This window comes from Eufriesea mexicana, unplaced genomic scaffold (genome assembly GCF_001483705.2).
Source record: "Eufriesea mexicana isolate 0111107269 unplaced genomic scaffold, ASM148370v2 scaffold944, whole genome shotgun sequence".
In the NCBI taxonomy this organism is placed as follows: domain Eukaryota; kingdom Metazoa; phylum Arthropoda; class Insecta; order Hymenoptera; family Apidae; genus Eufriesea; species Eufriesea mexicana.
This window is the reverse complement of record NW_016909080.1, coordinates 683,885-703,022: the sequence shown is the minus strand read 5'-3', so window position 1 is coordinate 703,022 and position 19,138 is coordinate 683,885. Positions and strand designations below refer to the sequence as shown.

At 27.3% G+C, this 19,138-nt stretch overlaps 5 protein-coding genes across 5 annotated transcripts in view; 3 read left to right on the top strand and 2 right to left on the bottom strand.

Moving 5' to 3' along the window:
- MESR6 (misexpression suppressor of ras 6) overlaps positions 1-2,230 on the bottom strand; it is a 661,040-nt gene extending 658,810 nt beyond the window's left edge. The window contains exons 1-3 of the mRNA XM_017899507.1: positions 2,168-2,230; positions 1,805-1,950; positions 1,040-1,189 (exon numbers count right to left, since the gene is read on the bottom strand). Of these exons, the coding sequence (XP_017754996.1) occupies positions 1,040-1,189; positions 1,805-1,950; positions 2,168-2,230 (359 nt within the window). The remainder of the gene's footprint in view (positions 1-1,039; positions 1,190-1,804; positions 1,951-2,167) is intronic.
- A 968-nt stretch (positions 2,231-3,198) lies between these two features.
- LOC108547119 (uncharacterized) lies at positions 3,199-7,321 on the bottom strand. Its single transcript, XM_017899506.1, has 6 exons — positions 7,126-7,321; positions 6,865-7,038; positions 6,553-6,754; positions 6,280-6,475; positions 6,111-6,196; positions 3,199-6,025 (listed from the first exon to the last, which is right to left on the bottom strand). The coding sequence occupies exons 1-6, from the start codon at positions 7,310-7,312 to the stop codon at positions 3,199-3,201; spliced, it is 3,672 nt and encodes a 1,223-aa protein (XP_017754995.1). The 5' UTR covers positions 7,313-7,321.
- Positions 7,322-7,742: 421 nt separating this feature from the next.
- Positions 7,743-10,203, top strand: LOC108547146 (WW domain-binding protein 11). The gene is made up of 7 exons (XM_017899535.1): positions 7,743-7,904; positions 7,996-8,121; positions 8,198-8,295; positions 8,424-8,595; positions 8,675-8,928; positions 9,017-9,557; positions 9,761-10,203. Exons 1-7 carry the CDS (start codon positions 7,841-7,843, stop codon positions 10,201-10,203), a joined length of 1,698 nt encoding a protein of 565 aa, XP_017755024.1. The 5' UTR covers positions 7,743-7,840.
- Positions 10,204-10,947: 744 nt separating this feature from the next.
- LOC108547118 (double-stranded RNA-specific editase 1) lies at positions 10,948-16,114 on the top strand. Its single transcript, XM_017899505.1, has 7 exons — positions 10,948-11,101; positions 11,577-11,623; positions 13,770-14,036; positions 14,319-14,706; positions 15,074-15,243; positions 15,346-15,904; positions 15,999-16,114. Exons 1-7 carry the CDS (start codon positions 11,062-11,064, stop codon positions 16,112-16,114), a joined length of 1,587 nt encoding a protein of 528 aa, XP_017754994.1. The 5' UTR covers positions 10,948-11,061.
- A 1,610-nt stretch (positions 16,115-17,724) lies between these two features.
- LOC108547132 (intraflagellar transport protein 22 homolog) lies at positions 17,725-18,613 on the top strand. The gene is made up of 4 exons (XM_017899518.1): positions 17,725-17,763; positions 17,950-18,119; positions 18,214-18,413; positions 18,486-18,613. The coding sequence occupies exons 1-4, from the start codon at positions 17,725-17,727 to the stop codon at positions 18,611-18,613; spliced, it is 537 nt and encodes a 178-aa protein (XP_017755007.1).
- The last annotated feature ends 525 nt before the right edge of the window (positions 18,614-19,138 follow it).

Below are 19,138 nucleotides of genomic sequence, written 5' to 3'. Positions count from 1 at the left end.
CCAATACCTTGACTTTGACTAAAATTATGCTATTCATTGTTCCTTTGGGCATTATTTCCTAGGCACAGCGAAATAGGCACAATTTAAAACATCTATAATAATATTATAATTAATTGTACCATTTTATTATTCGACAAGTTACCAGACGTAAACTGAGATAACACTGTGGCAAGGGTAAGATGCAACGGTTGGTATCGAAGGTGGTTCCACCACCACCTGTCGACAATTTTCTGATGCTTGTTTCAATATACAAGAGGACACGTGTAATATTACACTATAGCTATACTAAATGTACACAAAGTGGCGTGTTCTAAATGCTAATCGGCACGAGAGCAAACACTTAATCCTCGTTCGTTCTAACGAAGTGAAAAATAATTCTGAATCCAAATGACGAGTGAACATCGTGAACATCTATTTTATCCGACACTTTATCTACGCACAACGTACGAATTACTCTATGTATCCTAATAAACATACAGTGCGAGCACATTATAATTCAAAAAACCACGCCTTCCGAAGATATAATTTACAACTCATTACGGATCTGCCGTTATTTTTATTTTACATATTATAAAATGGAAATGTTTTGGGTTAAATTACCTAAAGCTTTCTTTTCTCTTCCTATTTTGTTCTTCTGTATCGATAAGTCCTTCAAAAATCTTTATCGCTATCTAATTTATCATAATAAGTTGATTAGTTTTTTAACTAATATGTAATTCTTTTTATTTAAAATTTTTTTAATTTCAATATTATTATAGAAAAATAATGTAATAAGACATCCTGATAATGTAACCTTTTGATAAGTTTGTTTTTTTGTATATTGATACAAATGAATGAATCACAAATGAACACAGATAGCGATAAAGATATATAACGGGGAATCGATATACGCTCCTGCACTTACGTATTTACACAATACACAAATGAAATATAATGATTAATAGCCATCATAACTTCGAAGCCTTTAATAATGTGTTTATAAACATGATTCGGTTTAACATGAGATGGAAATACATGCAATAATATGATCAAAACTTACCTTATTGATCCGTTGTCCTTATGCTTGCCGATGGAGAAGGTTGTCACGCCATCGACCATCTGATTTGCCCACGGTGGTTTGACCCAGATCAAGTGCTTAAAGTGACCGGCGTACGCAGCAGGTAATATCCAGTTTTCGATGCTAATTTCACTATTAACAAAGACATAATTTAGTATCTTAAAATCGATTGAAATCTAAAAGGAATATTTTAATATATAAATATATATTAATATAATAAAGAATAATTTCATCGAAGCATTTTTCATTTTTAATAACTTCAACTAAGAGAAATAACAAGCTCGTCGTAATCGTTTGACTAAAGAAGAAAAAATGACCTTGAAATATTCTCATCTCCATTATGTATAGACCCCGTTTAATATAACTGTAACGCCTACTTAACCTACATTTTATATTCATATTTTATAAAATTTTTCTATCCATTAAAGTATAGTATATTAAACCGAAAGATTACACAAAAATCAATAATAAAACAAATAGAAAATGAATTTGTTATAATGAATAAATAATTAAGCATTATTAATTCAACGCATATGTACAGCAAAAAATGGTAAGATTGCACAAATCTTTTTAACGCGTACAATTTTTCTATAACCTTGTAACGATTTATTGATACCGATAATTGTTATCTTTGATACCTGCAAATAAAATATGTCTTTACATTTTCAATGAATAAACTATAAATAAACGAATAGGTAAATACGTAATTATAAAATCTTGTTAATATATATATGAAATTTCAAATACCTAAACAATTGATTTTTATCCCATACGGTGTTCGCCAACATTGTCTTCGGTATAAGCATATCGGGATGCGAATCTAAATGCACGAACGTATTTCCTTCGAACGGAAGATGTTTCGATCCCAAACACCGATATATAAATGGTAGAACCTAATAAAACAATGCAAAAATTCACAAAAATTTCAAATTTCTATCGTTTAAGTTTTACGTCGTACATTTCTAATTTCCAACGCTTTTAATCACGTGACCAATTCGTCATTGGCAGTTGAAGCGCTTGTAGCGCCCCTAGTGTGCTAACAAGGAAATTTAGAGAGAATAAGTTGCGATGTAAACAAACTAGGAAGACGTTGGATATTCGGAAACTCACCTCATCATGACCATCTACTATATATATTGGGATCCTTTTGAAATATTTTCTAGAGGATGACATACTTCTTTCTTAACACTAAACGTATATGAACAAACGAATATAATTTATGAAAAATAATTATGACAGATTTAGTAATTAACACCATACGACATCCGCGAACACCGTTAAGAGACTCCTTCACGCGAAAGCACGTGGTAACCGACTGAAGTATACTAGGCGGGCTGCTCAAACGATTATTTTGCGAATAAAGGACGGACACAACAAGCGCGTACCCCAAATTCTCACGAGACGAGTTTCGTAAGGTGGTTTTTTTCTTCTTGTTCTCCTTAAAAAAAACGCCTTAGAAACCTGATCTCTCTAACTCACAATCAGCACATGACATTGAAATAAATAAAATTAATTTACTATTTTTACACTACCAATATTATATAATTTATGATTCAAATATCGTACATGTTCGCATAATTTAAAATCAATAACATGAATATGATTAAACTTAGTATTTTCAACAAAAGAAATGAAAGAAATGTGATTTTATTAAATCAGACATTACTTAAATTAATTTTTCATAAAGAATAATATTTATATATTACGTATAAAAATTTATATATACAAACGTTAGGTTCCATTAAATTAAAAAAGTATACAAAAGCTTTTATGTGATATATCAAATAGGATGTGTAGGATATATTTCACAATTTTTATTAGATAATATAATTATGTACGAAATACAAAATGTTCTATGAGAGCAATAATTTTGCATATATTATTTCCATAATTAACAATTTGTATTTATGATTTCTCGCAATTTTTTATCGAAATTAACAATGATGTTAACGAACAGTTAACGAATACCGATTAGCAAATATCGAATAAACCATGTAATAATACATTATTAAAATGTCATTCGCGCACTACGCTTTATAAAAAAGTGGTTTCACTTATGTACTTTTACACAATATTTTTTAAATTTAAATTTACTACCACTTGCTCACAAATTTCTTATATAACGATCTAGTAAACTAATTTCAATTCCGATTTGTCATTAAATTACGAAACATTTCTGATTTATAAAGTTCTAAATGTAGTCGATCTGTTTCAACTCTTAATAATGATAAAAACTGATCAATATCCGTTTCATTAACGCTTTCATTCAATGGATAACGAAAATTATGTGTATTCTCTGAAAAATTATAATTTAAGGAATTTCTAGGAGAATATATATGATTTTCCATTTGGTTAGTATCAGGAACTTTATGCACATAATTGTAAAATGAAGTATCATATTGTGTATCTGCAGATTTTTCTGACCTTTGTTGTAATTTATTATTACAACAATTAGTATTGCAAATATCAATTATATCAGTTGTAACATTATCATCTGAATGTCTCTGGGATATATTTTTTACATTGTAATTTCGACTTTCATTAGAAACAGATATAAAATTATGTGATTCATTATTTATGCATAATTCTTGAGAAACAGAAATATCTTGACAAGACCTAGATGATAAATCTAGTTGTATTCGTGACTTTGACTGTTTTTCATACATGTTAGTTCCATCAGATAATCTATTGTCTGAATTACATGACGTGCCATTCAAATGAATTTCTGTCACTTCGTGCAAAAATTGTTCCTTTTCTTTAATCGTATCATCTTGCTTCTGAATTATGTTCTGCTTATGAAATTTGTGTTTTGCACATATTTTTTCATTTTCAGATTTATAATCCGGAAGAGTACTATTTTCATTAGAAGAAGTATTTGATATACTACTACACAAGTTACAACTTTCGTACTCTGTAAATTTTACTATTTTCATAGAGTCGTCTGAAGTAAATTCAGTTGACACTGAATTACCTGAATTATCAGGACTGTAATTATTACTCATTTTATTCCACTTATCATGATTAAGCGTTATGTTTTCCTCTTCAATGGTGATATCACTTATATCTTGAATATCGACTAATTCATTATGTAAAATATCATCCTTTAAATTAACGTTTTTATCTTGATCTGTATTATCAAGATATTTTAATGATTTATTTTCTTGTTCTGTATATCTATCTTTATCTACATCTTTATTGCATAATTCGTTTTTTATTACTGTTAATAATTTATTAAATGAAAAACTTTTTGAAGCTTCTAATTTTTCTATCAAGTTATATTTCTTGACTTCATCAATGAATGCCACAAAACTTACTATTTGCAATAACTTTTCTCTAGGATAAGGATTTGAATGTAAATAGTGTAATGCCGTATGATACTGATTTATATCTGTTTTCAAAATCATAAGGTTTGGCATATATGAATCTATTTTGACAGGGTATGGAAAGTATGTGTTAAATCCTGTTCCAGATTTTCGGTGGGAGCTGTGGAAGTTTTCTATTTCACTATATATTCCAAGTATATTTTTATTTGTAGAAATTGTAAAATATAAATAGGTATCATTTATTTCATCATCGTTTCGAATTTCTGGATAAATACATAAGAGAGCTAGCTTTTGTATTTTATAAAATACTTGAAGCATTTCAATATGTTCCTGATATATAAATTTTTGAATAGATTCTTTCATGAATTCCATTGTTTTATTTAATAATTTAATCTCAAAATCAAGTTTTTGTTTCCAAGTAAGTGCCTGTTTTAATAACATTTTCTCATCATTTAAACACAATTCATCATTAAATGTACTTAACTTTTTTACATGTTCGAACAGACAAGAATTTAATTCTTTTAGAACAAAAGCATCCACGTCCTCTTGAATACTATTTGATACAATTGCAGTATCAGCTATTGCATTACTATCCTCAATGTAATGAATTTCTTGTGCTGAATCCAGCTGACATATTTCATTACATATAGTATTCTTAGAAATTGTATTTTCAGAATATAATTTAACTTTTATAGAATTATCACATAATGAAGAATTTTCTGTATTTTTTCCATGAGGATTATACTTTGTATGTTCAACAATCATATCAATATCAGAACTTGATAAATCATCTTCTTTAACATCTGATAAATCAACTTTAAATACCACATTTTCATTACTTTTTTGCCAGTCAGACAGATTATTTGTTGAAAAATTTAATGTAAAATTATGTATAACTTTAGGTTTAGAAAAATTATATGACGTTGTATTTGTAGACTCTTTCTTATCTTCTTCAATACATTGAGATTCGTTTATTATATTAGTCTTTGGCATAAATAAAGAATTAACTTTTATTTTCTTTTGTAAATTAAGTGAATTTTTTGAACAAGAAACATTATAATAGTTATTAACATGCTTAATTATATTATTGTTCGTTTTCTGTGTATCAGGAAATGATATGTTATCTACATCTTCTTTATTCATCGTCTTACTATTTTCTGACTTTATATTATTATGTAATTCCATATTAGTATTAACGTTAAATTCACTTTCATCATTAATATCAGATTTTGCATAAAGTTTCTCAAATTCTGAACTGGAAGTGGCCCAAATATCATTTTGATAATTGGAAGGAAGTTTCAGTAAATAAAAACTTGAACCTCCAATAGAAAATAGTAATTGTTTTAATGTTTCCAACTCATTTTCCGCAATTATTGTTATAGAAACTCCATAACAACCATAACGTCCAGCTCTCCCTATTCTATGCAAATATGTTGGTGCATCTATAGGTAAGTCAAGATTTACAACTAAATTTACATTATCGGCGTCTATACCTCTTGCAGTTAAATCAGTTGTTAGCATTATTTTGCATTTGAAAGTTTTTAATTTATTGATAGCTTCAAGTCTCTCAGTCATGTCTTGATTTCCAGCAATAAAAGTTGCAGCAAACCCTACAGAATTAATCTTGTTACATACAGACTGAGCTCTGTAAAAAGAGCATATTTTAAATATAAACAAGATACATGATTAGTCAAAAGAAAATAAATGAAAAAAAGTGTAAATATATTTACCTTGTTTGATAATTTGAGAAAACTAAACTTTGTTTAAATGGAATTTTCTTAAATATTTTTATTAATTCATCTACCTTTATTTGAATCTAAAATGTAATATTCATATTAATTATAAATCAACTTAATATATTTGTACATAATTATATAAAATGGAAATATTAACACAAACCTGTTTCATAGCATTTGGATGAGAAGGAACAATTGTTACAAACTGTTTGAGTCCAATAAGAGTTAATTCATTGTCGTCTGGAGAAGCTAAAATAGGAGAGCACATATATGTCTGTAAGAAGATTTCTAAGTCTCCTGGATAAGTTGCACTTGATGCTATAACTTGTTTACTTAATGGTAATTTTGAAAAGATATAGCTGAAAATTTTAATACATTATGAATAACATTTTCATAACTTCGGTAATATCAATGCAGATTTTATTATTATACAAACTTAATATCTTTCTGAAAACTAGTTTGCATTAATTTGTCTGCTTCATCGAGAACAAACAATCTAACATTTTCAACATTTAAAAATCCTTCATCAATTAAATGTCTAATTCTGCCTGGAGCACCAACAGCTATCTGACATTTATTTAACTTTTTTTTATCACTCTCTATAGCTATTCCTCCTATAAATACTTCAACTTTTAAACCTGAAATAAAAAAAAATTTTATTTCATATTTCTACTCCTTATTATGCAAATAAATCTAATTTTATATTAAATAAGTAAATTAAATAAATTTAAATTTTTGAAAAATTTACCTTTCATTTCACAACCTACAGATGAAAACACTTGTGCAATTTGTACAGCAATTTCTCTAGTAGGTGCTAATATTAAGACTTGTACAGATGATATATCTATATTAATCATTTCAAGTGATATTATGCAAAATACTAAAGTTTTACCAGTCCCTGATTTGGCACGTATTATTAAGTCTGCAATATATAAAGTTACAATTTAGATGTTAAGATGCTAAGACATAAGTTACATAAAATATAAAATACAGAAAAAATATTATATACCAAAACCACATCTTCCTAATGGAATTGCTTTTAATTGTATAGGTGATGGCCTTTGAAAACCACATACAGATAACCCATCTAAAATCTTTTGGGAAAATCCCATTTGGAAAAATGTAATATCCTCCTGTATTTTAATATCCTTTGTACGTGGCTTTTTATTTACATCATGTGCAATAATATGAGACATTCTTTTCTTGTAAAGTAATTACAAAAATACTCTTTAAAATCCAATTTTACTATCAATGTTATATGTATTTAATAACATGACATTAACCTGCGTAAATTAGATTAACATTATATTGTAATGAATTTCTTATTTAATAACATAACCATAATATTTATGATAAATTACTTTTTATACCTACTTATAACTACATGAAGCTATTGGCGGGCCGGCATTTGTTTACGACAAAAACAAGGTTACGAATTTTTTTGAGTTATAATGGATATTACATTTTATAAAACCTGTTTTTAAATATAAGTTTTACTTTCCTATTTATTACTTGATTTAATCGATTCTCCAATCAATTTATATAATCTGGACAAATTGTACATTCAAGTTGTAGTAAACAATATTAGTATACGCTCTACTGTGTACTCAGTATTAATGGTGAACCTATAGTTACGATAAATGTAAATAATGATTTATTTAATATACAATTGTGAAAATACAGTGTAGAATTACATTTTAAGTAGTTTTTTTAATTGAAAAAGCATGGGTCGCCGTTCGATAAATACCACTAAAAGTGGGAAATATATGAATCCTACTGATCAAGCACGTTAGTAAATAACATAACCAAACAATTTGTTTTATTTAATAGTTATAAATTTACTAATTATTGTATTTTACTACTTATAAATTTATCATAGGTAAAGAAGCACGTAAAAAGGAATTGAAGAAAAACAAAAAACAAAGACAGTTAGTACGTGCTGCTGTTTTAAAAGGCAAAGATCCTGCTCAGATTATTGAAGAAATGGAAAAAATAGATCAAATGGGTTAGTAAAATATCTAATATTTCATGAATGACAAATATTAATAATCCTGTAGTATATACATGTATCTAATTTTTAGAATACAATGTTATGCAGCCACCACCACTTAATGAAAAAGTTTTGAAAGATAAACGGAAAAAGCTGAAGGAGACTCTAGACCGTGTCTTAAAAATGTATGTAAGTACTACTTATGTAACGGTTATTAATTTCCTTCAAAAATTATTGGTAAGGTCAAATCAACGTTCTTAACTAATATTTTTGAGAATATTATATATACATATATTTTTTCTTTTGCTTTTTCATAGGCTAAAGATGATCAAGAAAAGTGGGCAGAGTTAAAAGAGCAATTGATGCAATATGAACGTAAAAGAATAGATTTAGTTTCCTATTTTGAAGCTGTAAGGCATGCACAACAAGTACAAGTTGATGAAATTCCATTACCATCAGCTGGTAATGATATATCTCGAATGTATTCAGGTATTTACTAATATTTATGATAATATTTACAATAATATTATAATATTTCATATACTTCATGTAAATTATATCTTTCTAGGTTCCTTAACTTCACAAATACCTTTACCAGATATGCCACAACCACCAACTCATATGTATCCTCCTCATCCACATTACATGCCACAACATCATCCCCTGATGAATATACCAATACCACCAAGTATTTTAAAGAAAACAAGTGCATATGCAACATCTCCTTCTATACCCACACTAGCACCTAATAAGGAACCACCTGGGGTACCACCTTTTCCTCCTCCTGACCTATCAAGTGATGATGAAGACATATCTGAAGAAGTTAGTATTTAAATTTATTTAAAATTAATTAATGTATTATTTATATACATGCATACAGTATTAAACAATCATATGATTATGTACACAGACTAAAGAAACACTACCAAAATCAAGAACAATTCGATTTGCGGATGATAAAGAAGATAACAAACAAGAATTAGATAATAAAGATAAGGATACAGACAAAGAAAAAGAAAAAGAAAGAGATATGTCTAAAGTAAAACCAACTACTCTACAACAGAAAATGTTAGCTATGGCAGGACAAGATATTGATCAATTTATGCGTGAAATGGAAGTTGTTCATAAGAAACGAGAAACTGAACGAGCTCAAGACTTAAATGCTCGATTATCGTTGCTTGAAGCAGAAAATGAATCTAATTCGAAGTCTAACAATAAATCTGGCAATAATAAAACAGAAGAAGAAGATCTAGAACCCCCAGGAGCATCAGACCATTCATCAAATCATAATCAACATACATCACATTCTCATTCTCAACATACACAACCACACACAATGCCACCTATGGGGTTGCCACCTCCACCTTTAATGTATCGACCTCCACCACCACCATTACATTTAAGGATGCCTCCACCACCACCACCTCGTATTGGTCTTCGATTACCTCCTGGTAAGGATATTTAATGTTCTTTAATGATCTGTTAAAAATTAACAACTGTGGGTTTAAAAAATAATATCTAAAATATTAAACAAGTATTCTTTGAAAATATTTGTTATTAATTATAGCAATATAAGCTAATTAAAGAATTAAAGAATTATGGTTTACTATTAAAGATTACAATACTAGAAAATATCTATAATTATTGTAAATAGGTCCACCACCAGGTATGCCAAGGATGTTAAGGCCTGGTCCACCAAGTATGCCCAGAATGCCACCTCCACAAATGCAAATGCCAAACTTATCCAACATGACAAATATAGGAAACCCTCAAATGCCAACACAATCTGGAACAGGCTCACAACCTAAAACACCTAATGTACTTTCTGCTGCACCACAATTAATTAATAGGAAAGATAAAGATGGTAAAAGTACTACAACTATTGAAGCAAAACCACAAATTAGAAATTTAGCAGCTGATGTTACAAGATTTTTACCTACCTCTCTTCGTGTGAAAAGGGATGATAAGAAAAAACCAAGCACTCTATCAAGACTTTCAGAAAGGATACCAGAAACACAACCAGTACGAACTACTCAACCCAAAACAAAAGATGATGCATATATGCAGTTTATGCAAGAAATGGAAGGATTACTTTAAATTTGTAATACTTCACACAATATTAAATAGCAAAAAATTAAATCTTGTAAAATACGTTGCTATTATTATTGCTATAATTAAATAACTAATGATATATACATATATATTTGTTAATTTTAAATCCTCTAAATTTATGAATTTCATGTGCCTTTATTTATACATAAACTTGTATGAACTATATTGTTCATACAAATAACTAAAGGATTAATAATTATAATTTTCATTGAAAAATATTAGTATTGTATTTTCTAATAATTAATTTTAACAATTAGTAACTAAAAATTGCATATGTTAAGTATAATAATAGTAAAGACCAAACATGTAATACAAAATTAAAATTTAATATTTTTAATAACATATATTTTTAATATTATGTTCGTTTTTTTCATTTATGTTCATAATTGCAATTGAACAAAAATAATAGTTATTTAAATTTGTTAAGAATATTTATGTTCAAATTTCTTCAGCAATAATCAAATCTTTTTCATTTAATTTTAATAAAATCAACAATTAAGAATTAACTAAAAATTACCAATGAAAACTCAGTTATACTGCTAAAAATCTATATTGTAATTAAAATTATAAAATCGTACTATTATTAAAGCATGCGCTTAATGATCAATATGGCAGACTTGCCATTTCCGACAACAGTAAACAACGTCATTTCCTACTCTTCTGTAACGAGACAGAAACTCTTTCATATTTTTGCGAGTACGGTGTAAAAGTACTTAAATATTACTTGTATTTCGTGTAAACTAGTTATATTCTATATTTTGAACTTAAATGTAATGTAAAAAAGGATTTTTATATTCTAAAGTTAATTATATTTGAAGTGATTTAACTTAAATAAACTTCAACATGTACACAAGAACCAGACAAACTCCAGGCTATGCTAATGGTAAGTTACTTTAGGTAATTTTAAAGAAAAGATTAAATTTTTTATTTTTCTCATTGATATTGCAGTGCATTAAATATATTCATATATATTCAATATTTGTAATAGTTGAAGCTCTGTAGATAGTTATAATAGAAAAAAATCAATATCTATATACCGGCTTATAGAGAATGGCGTCCTACAACGAATATTTTGACATAGTTTTATATTATGCTTTCTCTCATTGACATTAAATATAATGTTCTAAAATAATTTTATTTTTCCTTTTACTTTTTTTTATATATTATTATGTATTTTGCATTTGTCCTATTAATTTAAATTTAAATATTTTAATACGTAAAAATATTTATAATAAATGCGTATAAAATGAATTATGAAGTTATAGATATTTCTTATGTTTTAAATGCGTTATTTGTTGATTTTATTAGTATTTATTTTACTTAACTAACACTAATAATTTTTTAAATTATATTTACAGTCAGAAACCAAAGTACTCCAAATATAGGATACCAAGGTCAAAACACTGTAAGTTTGCTAATTTAATAATAATTTTACTATATAACTTTAACATAAAAATGATAAAAAAGGCATACATATTTTAAGAACTGTAGTCAAAATAAATGGTTTATTTAGTTACACGTGTCTGGCTTTCATTCTTTGAATGTGTGTGAATAACACATTCCACACACAAAATACTTTTATGTAAAATATGTTAAATGAATGACTTATTAATTTTACTATATCATTTTATAAGTTTAATTTAGATGTCTCAAAAATTTATAAATTAAAAAGATGTTATTAAAACTTAAGTCTGAATATATTTGTGTTTGAAAATTTTAATAGATCAGTACATAAAATTGTTTTATTTTTCCATAATTATGTTTTATTGAAAACATTAATAATGACATATTTTTAATTCTACACATAAAAACATTAAATGCATTAAATTCTGGCTTATTTTAGTACATTCTAGAAAATTTTATGCAGTTAGTATTTTTGTATTATATAAAATACATATGCATTTGATAATTATACATGTAAAAATATTTTCAATATACTAGTGTATATAAAGAAAAGTATCTTGTGTACATTATTTTATTACATATACAGAACTTATTAGATTTTTATTGTGATATACTAATATTAAAATATTTTATATATACAAATAGAAGTATAAATTGCCCTAAAGTATTATTAATCATACATTTTTTTAATATTCAAAAAGTAAATATTTTAGTACTTTTTAGTACATTTAATACTTTGAAGAAAAATAAAAATAAGATGATTTATTTAATTGTATCAATTTTAATCAATATTTTGTGTGAACTGAAATATACTTTTATAGATATAAATATTATGCTTGTATCTATAAAAGCATCTTTTAATTGGTTATTGGCATAAATATATCATTTATTACTTGTATAAATATAAATACATTTAACTTATATGCATTAATTGTTTAGGGAGTATATCATTTTATTTGGTTATATTTTGACTGAAATTATAAGATATAAATAACAACACTACTTGTTATTTTATTATAAATGACAAAATTATTTAAGACAAAGTTAACAGAAATATATTAATATATATGAATATGTAATGTAAAAATATATTGCAAAATTAAAATTATTATTGTTAAAAATATTTTTTAATAAAGTACTTTTTCATTCATTTTTATTATTCTAAATTATATGATCTTTTCATTGCTTATTATATACTATAGAAATATCAATATCGTTACATTTTATAATAAATAACAACATTTATAAAGAATATTACATTTTTGTTTTATGTTATATTAATAGTAAAAAAAAAAGAATGGTAGAAGTAATTTGAATTCGTCAATTAATATGTGTAACTGTTCCATTTGTTGTTTCCAATATTTCATCCATTTGCATGTACTAATTAGTGGTCCCTAATTTCCCCTCCCCTGCAATGCAGGAACTAGTAGCTATACAACAATACCGAGGAGGTCTATTCAGCCAGGGACTAGTTCGTCAGTTACCCACATAGCATAGCCTGCCACAGGCCATATTTTTAATAACATACTGAACTGATGTTTACATAATATATAACAAATTTGTTGTTTGTAGTAACTATATGTTTTAATTTATATGTTTAAAAGTATAAACTCAAGAGACTTTTTTTAATTTAGCTAATATATAGACTTTTAAAATGTTAATATTTTAATGATTATAAAATACAGTTAGAAGATAATGTTAACTTCTAAATAAAACATGCTGATTTTTCTAAGGGAGAAGACTTTTTAATCCAAATATCTTTTTAAATTCCTTATTTCTTAAAATGTAACTCAAAATTACCATTAATGTCTGTTTTTATAAACATAATTAAATTATTTTTACATATAACATGTCATAAAACTAATATAAAGTATAAAAGCATGTAGTAGTGAAACTTCTGCTTAGACTTGAAAATTTTTATTGTTTTATGTTATCCTTATCTCATGTATTATTTTTTACTTTTTATTTTATGTAAACTCAGTTCAGCTATAAATAAGGAAATATTGGCTATAGAAGTAATTTGGCTGGTATGAGTTATGGGGGTAGCATTAAAATGCTTTCAAATGCGTATACGATGCTAGACCTTGGTGGGATAGCACAACCGTAGAGGTTCCTTGTGTAGCGGCGACCCACCCTATGTTTTGCAGTATAACCAGCCAGGAGGCTTTCAAGGAACCCAGCCTTCTTCAAATCAACAAAGTAATTATAATCAAGGAAGCGTACGGAATCCACAACCATTTAAACCACAGCAACCACAGCCACAACAACAATCACAAATGCAACAAGTAACAGCAAGAAATTTGCAACAAGGGAAACCACAACAACCACAAATGCAACTACCACCTCCAAGGAATCTACAACAAGGGACATCTCACCAAATGCAGCAGCAACAATTGCTACAGCAAATTAAACAAGCACAGCAGCCTATTATAAACTCTCCTCAAATTCAACCTCAATCACACCCTCAACCTCAACTTCAACCTCAACCTCAACCTCAACCTCAGCTTCAGCTTCAGCCTCAGCCTCAGCCTCAGCCTCAGCCTCAGCCTCAGCCTCAACTTCAACCTCAGCCTCAGCCTCAGCCTCAGTCTCAACCCCAGCCCCAGCCCCAGCCCCAGCCCCAGCCGCAGACCCAGGCCCAGGCCCAGCCCCCACCCCAGCCTCAGTCCCAACCACAGCCCCAGCCTCAACCTCAGCCTCAGACTCAGTCTCAGTCTCAACCTCAATCTCAAACTCAGCCTCAACCTCAGTCTCAGTCTCAGCCTCAGCCTCAATCTCAGTCTCAGTCTCAATCTCAATCACAATCTCAGTTCCAGCTTCAATCTCATCCTCAACGATTGAAACCAATTTTAAAACAACCTTCTAATATTCAACAACAAAGTGCAGTAACAGTACAAAATAATCCTGTTTCATCCTCTCAAACATTAGTTCCTATCCCAACATCTCCTTTAACAGCTAACTCTAATCCTACACCACCAATAAATAAAAATGTAAGTGAAGGAAAGAATGAAAATCAAGTGTCTGAAAGTGCAGATGCTGAAGTACAGGAACAGCATCCAAGATGGAGACGTAAGGCACCTGGATGTAAGTGTTTAGATTAATTCATTAAGTACACAATAATGTTTAATATTGTTTTCTTCAAATTTATTAAAAAAATCTCTTTGAAGAACATACATTTTTTTTTCAAAGAAATATGTATATATTATTAGACAAATTTAAAAAAATTTTAATTTTAATGAAACATTCGCAGATTAAAGTTATTATTGACATAATGATGATAATACACTGCGCAAATTTGAAGATTAAAATTACTGTTATGTGCTCCAGTAAGTTACTGTTGAGCTGTGACATATTAATAATCATTGTGAATGCTAATGTACTGATGTAAATATAAAACAAAAGTATCGAATTACGCCAATATTTAATAAACTGAATAAAATTTATATTTTAGTTAGGGTAAATAAGAGATTGAAACGACTTCGTTTGAATCAACGTTTAAAAAAAACATTACAACCAAAAAATGCAATCATGGTACTAAATGAAATGAAACCTGGAGTGCAATTTACATTTCCTGAAACTCAAGGACCTATGCCAAACTCTCTCTATCTTGTTCATGCAGAGGTATTTAAAATAATTCAATTTTTGTACATTTCTATGCTATTTAAATTGAATATTAAAGTTCTGAAATTATTTCTTTCAAAATGAAAATAAAAATACAAACAGCTTGATGGTAAAACATATGTTGGACAAGGATTATCTAAACCACTTGCTCGTCAAAATGCTGCTGAAAATGCACTAAAAGCTTTATTACTTGAGAAAATGACAGCAGCATCTATGAAAGCACGTATCGATGCTGAATCAGATGGACAAGCAAATCAATCTTCAGAGTCATCTAATACAGCAAAGGAGGATAATAACGAAGAAGCTGTAACACCAATGGATGTTTCTGTTGATGAAAGTGATGAAATTCCATGGAGTTCCTTAGCTAGCTTTGCATTGTATAAACTTTTCCTTGAATGGCATAATCAAGGAACATCAGTTCCAGTTCCAAGACCAGGATTACCATCACCTGCTAAAGGAATGAAAAGAGAGATTTCTCATGTCCAGAAGACTCCAGTTCAAAAAGAACTTCCACCCAATGCAACAAATATACATCCTGTAATGTTACTGAATCAAATGAGACCAGGTTTAACATATGTGGAACTTAATCGAGTCGGTAATCCACCTAATACAATGTTTACTCTTGCTGTTGATATTGATGATGTTGAATATACTGGAACAGGTAATGTAATGTAGTTTTATTTAATATTTGTAATATATTAAAGATTACATATTTATCATACCTTATTTTATGTTCTCCTTTTTATATATTATAGCAAAAAACAAGAAAGATGCCAAGAAAATAGCAGCAAAATCTGCACTTCTTGCTTTATATGGTTTAAATTACCCGGATGAAGTCAAACCAGTATCTCAAGATCAGGCAGTGGCTTAGAAGAATGCATAGCATCATCAATTTTTATAATATGTAAATTGTAATATTATGACATTGTTATTTAGTTTGACGATTTCAATTCATATATTATATGGATTACAACATTGACAAAATTTGATGATTGCAATGATAATACAGATACATTATCATATAAATAGTAAACAGTATAATCAATATACAACAAATACGTAAAAATTTCTTTTATCAATGAAATAAAATTGTTTTTATATATGTATTTAATTTGTATTTACAATAAATTAGTATTGATATCCGATATGTTATCTGACATGTTAGTATTGATTATCATGCTTTTAATATATTATATAATTATTTTATTATTATTATCAACAGTTTATTTGTATGCAAATTCTACCTACTGAAGATAACACAGTGATGATTATAATATGAAAGTGATTGTACATAAATAATTAATGGAAGTACAACTCAAATTACATGTTCACAAGAAAAAAATCTGTTTTCTCTAAAAAATTATATTTCTGTTTGTAATATGCAATTTTGTTTCTAATCTATCACATTCTATTGTATTCATACTGAAATGTTTATGTATCATAATAAATTAACGTGTACAAATAAATTTTATGCTTATAAATGATTATTATATATTAAAATATAAATTTTCCATTACTTTTAACGAAATATACATTTTTATGTTTGTTTTAATATTGATTTTCACATTAATTTTTATATAAATATTTGATCATTAACATTACATTTACGGACATTTCTTGTATACCTATCTTCACGAGCACATGTCGATTTGATGCATGACCGAAATTAGATATTTTCCTTTAAAAAGCAACATAATTATACACTATTAACTTATAAATGATACTATGAGATATATTTATATAAAATTTATAGTATTCAATAATTACTCCGCGTATCTTTTATACATACGTATATTTGTGAATATACTTTCTACGAACAGTTGATCTTTTAAATCTACTCCAAACTTGGTCTCATTGTAATATATTATTATTTCTGGAATGCATTTGTTATTATATTTTATTTTACAGATGTATGTTTAGTGTTTAGTACCAATACATTTAGCATGTATGCAAGTTTCCGATTTATAATGTTCTAAGAAATACAATTTCATTTGATTTTACCTGTCCTTACTGGCTTTAAAAGTTCCCTCTTGTTAGATCGAATGGTTCCAACTAAACTGGTACTTTTTGCAAGAGGAATTCCTGCTGTGATGTAAATATGATTTGGCTAACTTCAAAACTACAAATTGACCTAAGGATGTTGAAGTTCGCATTTCATTTTATCCAGATAAGAGAAACTATTTGTAACATATTTTGAATATATATCTACTATCATAACTTTATGCCAATTGTATGTGGCTTATTTGGTATATATTGCGTGAATCTATATCGGACTTTCGTAGGGAATTGCTCGTATATTGAAATATTTTCGTAATGAAATTTGAAATGCATCAAAGTGATGCGTTCCGTAAACCTTTTATAGTGTTGAAAAGCTAGCTGGTCTATAAAGTACATAAATGTAAGTGGTTGTTATGGCAACAATTTTCCAAATACTCAAGATTATAGTAAACTACTCATGTAAAACTAAAATATATACAAGATATGCAACCATTAAAAATAATAGTTACTGGACCCTCGAAGGTAATGTTTCAGTACGATAATAATAAGTAAATAATAAAAATCTTTTTATTATGTAGAAATTGATTGCACATTTTATTTTATTTAATATGCATAAAAATAGTGTTAGTTAAAATTTGTAATCGATATATATTAATATAAATTGAATCTAAATTCAATCTAATTTCAATTGTTTAAAAAATATTTTAGAGTGGGAAAACAACAATATCTAATTTTCTTGCTGATGCTACAGAAATACCTTATGATTATCATCCAACTAAAGGTGTTCGAATATTAGAATTTGAAGTACAAAATATAAATGTAAATAATAAACATGTTACAAAAGATATTGAATTATGGGACTGTAGTGGAGATCATAAGTATATATAAATATTTTATTTATTCAAAAAATAATATAATACACACAATCACACACACACACACACATATATATGCAATATAAAAGTATTTTAGATTTGAAAATTGTTGGCCAGCTATAAGAAAAGATGTGCATGGTGTTATATTTGTGTACAATGAAAAATCTAACGAATGTTTAAAAGAAATTCAACAATTATATGATTATTTTATCGTTCAAACAAAATTAGATCCAGAAAGATGTGCAATATTTTGTTATGACCCTGAGAAGAAAAATCCTGAAATATCAAAAACTGTTTGTGAGTATTTATACCTATGAAGTTAATAATTACTACATTCACAATGATATACTTTTACTTTATTATAAACAGCTTCAACATTTATGAAAGTATCCCATGTTAAATGCAATATAGAAAGTGGTGGAAATAAGTTAAAAGCTGATTTTTCATCATTTATAAGTACAATACTTCATAAAATGCACAATTATACAAATCAATAAAATAAACATATTTTTAATAAGAACATATTGTTTGCAAAATAATATTATTTATCATCATGTAGTATAATAAATGTTAACAATTTTCTCTACAAAATATATTTAAAAATTTATCAGCATTTTTTTTTAAATAATCAATTATTCTTTTTTATAAAATAATTATATATATTTACAATCTATGTATTATAATTACACATTTTCATTTTATAACTAAGTTATTTATGAATATTGTCTGTTGTATATAAAATTCTGTAATTATTATATTATTGTATAACATTAAATATATTGTATGATATGCATATTCTAATAATATAATTAAATAATTTTATTTTCTCTCTCCAAATTTTTATTTTATACAATTAATCCATTACCCATTTACAAAAATATTTTTGTAATTAAAAGTATATGTATTATTTCACTTGATATTGAAAATTTACTCAAACGTAATTTGTATTTAACACTATAGTTATTAAGAATCATGATTTATTAAAAACAATATCTTATATCAAATTTTAACAGATTGCAGAA

Excerpts from the sequence above, each read along its gene's own strand:
- LOC108547119 (XM_017899506.1), bottom strand. The coding sequence starts at position 7,312 with ATGTCTCATATTATTGCACATGATGTAAATAAAAAGCCACGTACAAAG. Across the intron at positions 6,476-6,552 it reads AGTTTTCAGAAAGATATTAA|CTATATCTTTTCAAAATTAC; the intron begins GTTTGTATAATA and ends TAAAATTTTCAG. Across the intron at positions 6,197-6,279 it reads ATCCAAATGCTATGAAACAG|ATTCAAATAAAGGTAGATGA; the intron begins GTTTGTGTTAAT and ends ATTACATTTTAG.
- LOC108547146 (XM_017899535.1), top strand. The coding sequence starts at position 7,841 with ATGGGTCGCCGTTCGATAAATACCACTAAAAGTGGGAAATATATGAAT. Across the intron at positions 7,905-7,995 it reads GAATCCTACTGATCAAGCAC|GTAAAGAAGCACGTAAAAAG; the intron begins GTTAGTAAATAA and ends AATTTATCATAG. Across the intron at positions 8,596-8,674 it reads TATATCTCGAATGTATTCAG|GTTCCTTAACTTCACAAATA; the intron begins GTATTTACTAAT and ends ATATCTTTCTAG.
- LOC108547118 (XM_017899505.1), top strand. The coding sequence starts at position 11,062 with ATGTACACAAGAACCAGACAAACTCCAGGCTATGCTAATG. Across the intron at positions 14,037-14,318 it reads TGCTACAGCAAATTAAACAA|CCTCAGACTCAGTCTCAGTC; the intron begins GCACAGCAGCCT and ends CCTCAACCTCAG. Across the intron at positions 15,905-15,998 it reads TGTTGAATATACTGGAACAG|CAAAAAACAAGAAAGATGCC; the intron begins GTAATGTAATGT and ends TATATATTATAG.
- LOC108547132 (XM_017899518.1), top strand. The coding sequence starts at position 17,725 with ATGCAACCATTAAAAATAATAGTTACTGGACCCTCGAAG. Across the intron at positions 17,764-17,949 it reads TAGTTACTGGACCCTCGAAG|AGTGGGAAAACAACAATATC; the intron begins GTAATGTTTCAG and ends AAAATATTTTAG. Across the intron at positions 18,120-18,213 it reads GACTGTAGTGGAGATCATAA|ATTTGAAAATTGTTGGCCAG; the intron begins GTATATATAAAT and ends AAAGTATTTTAG.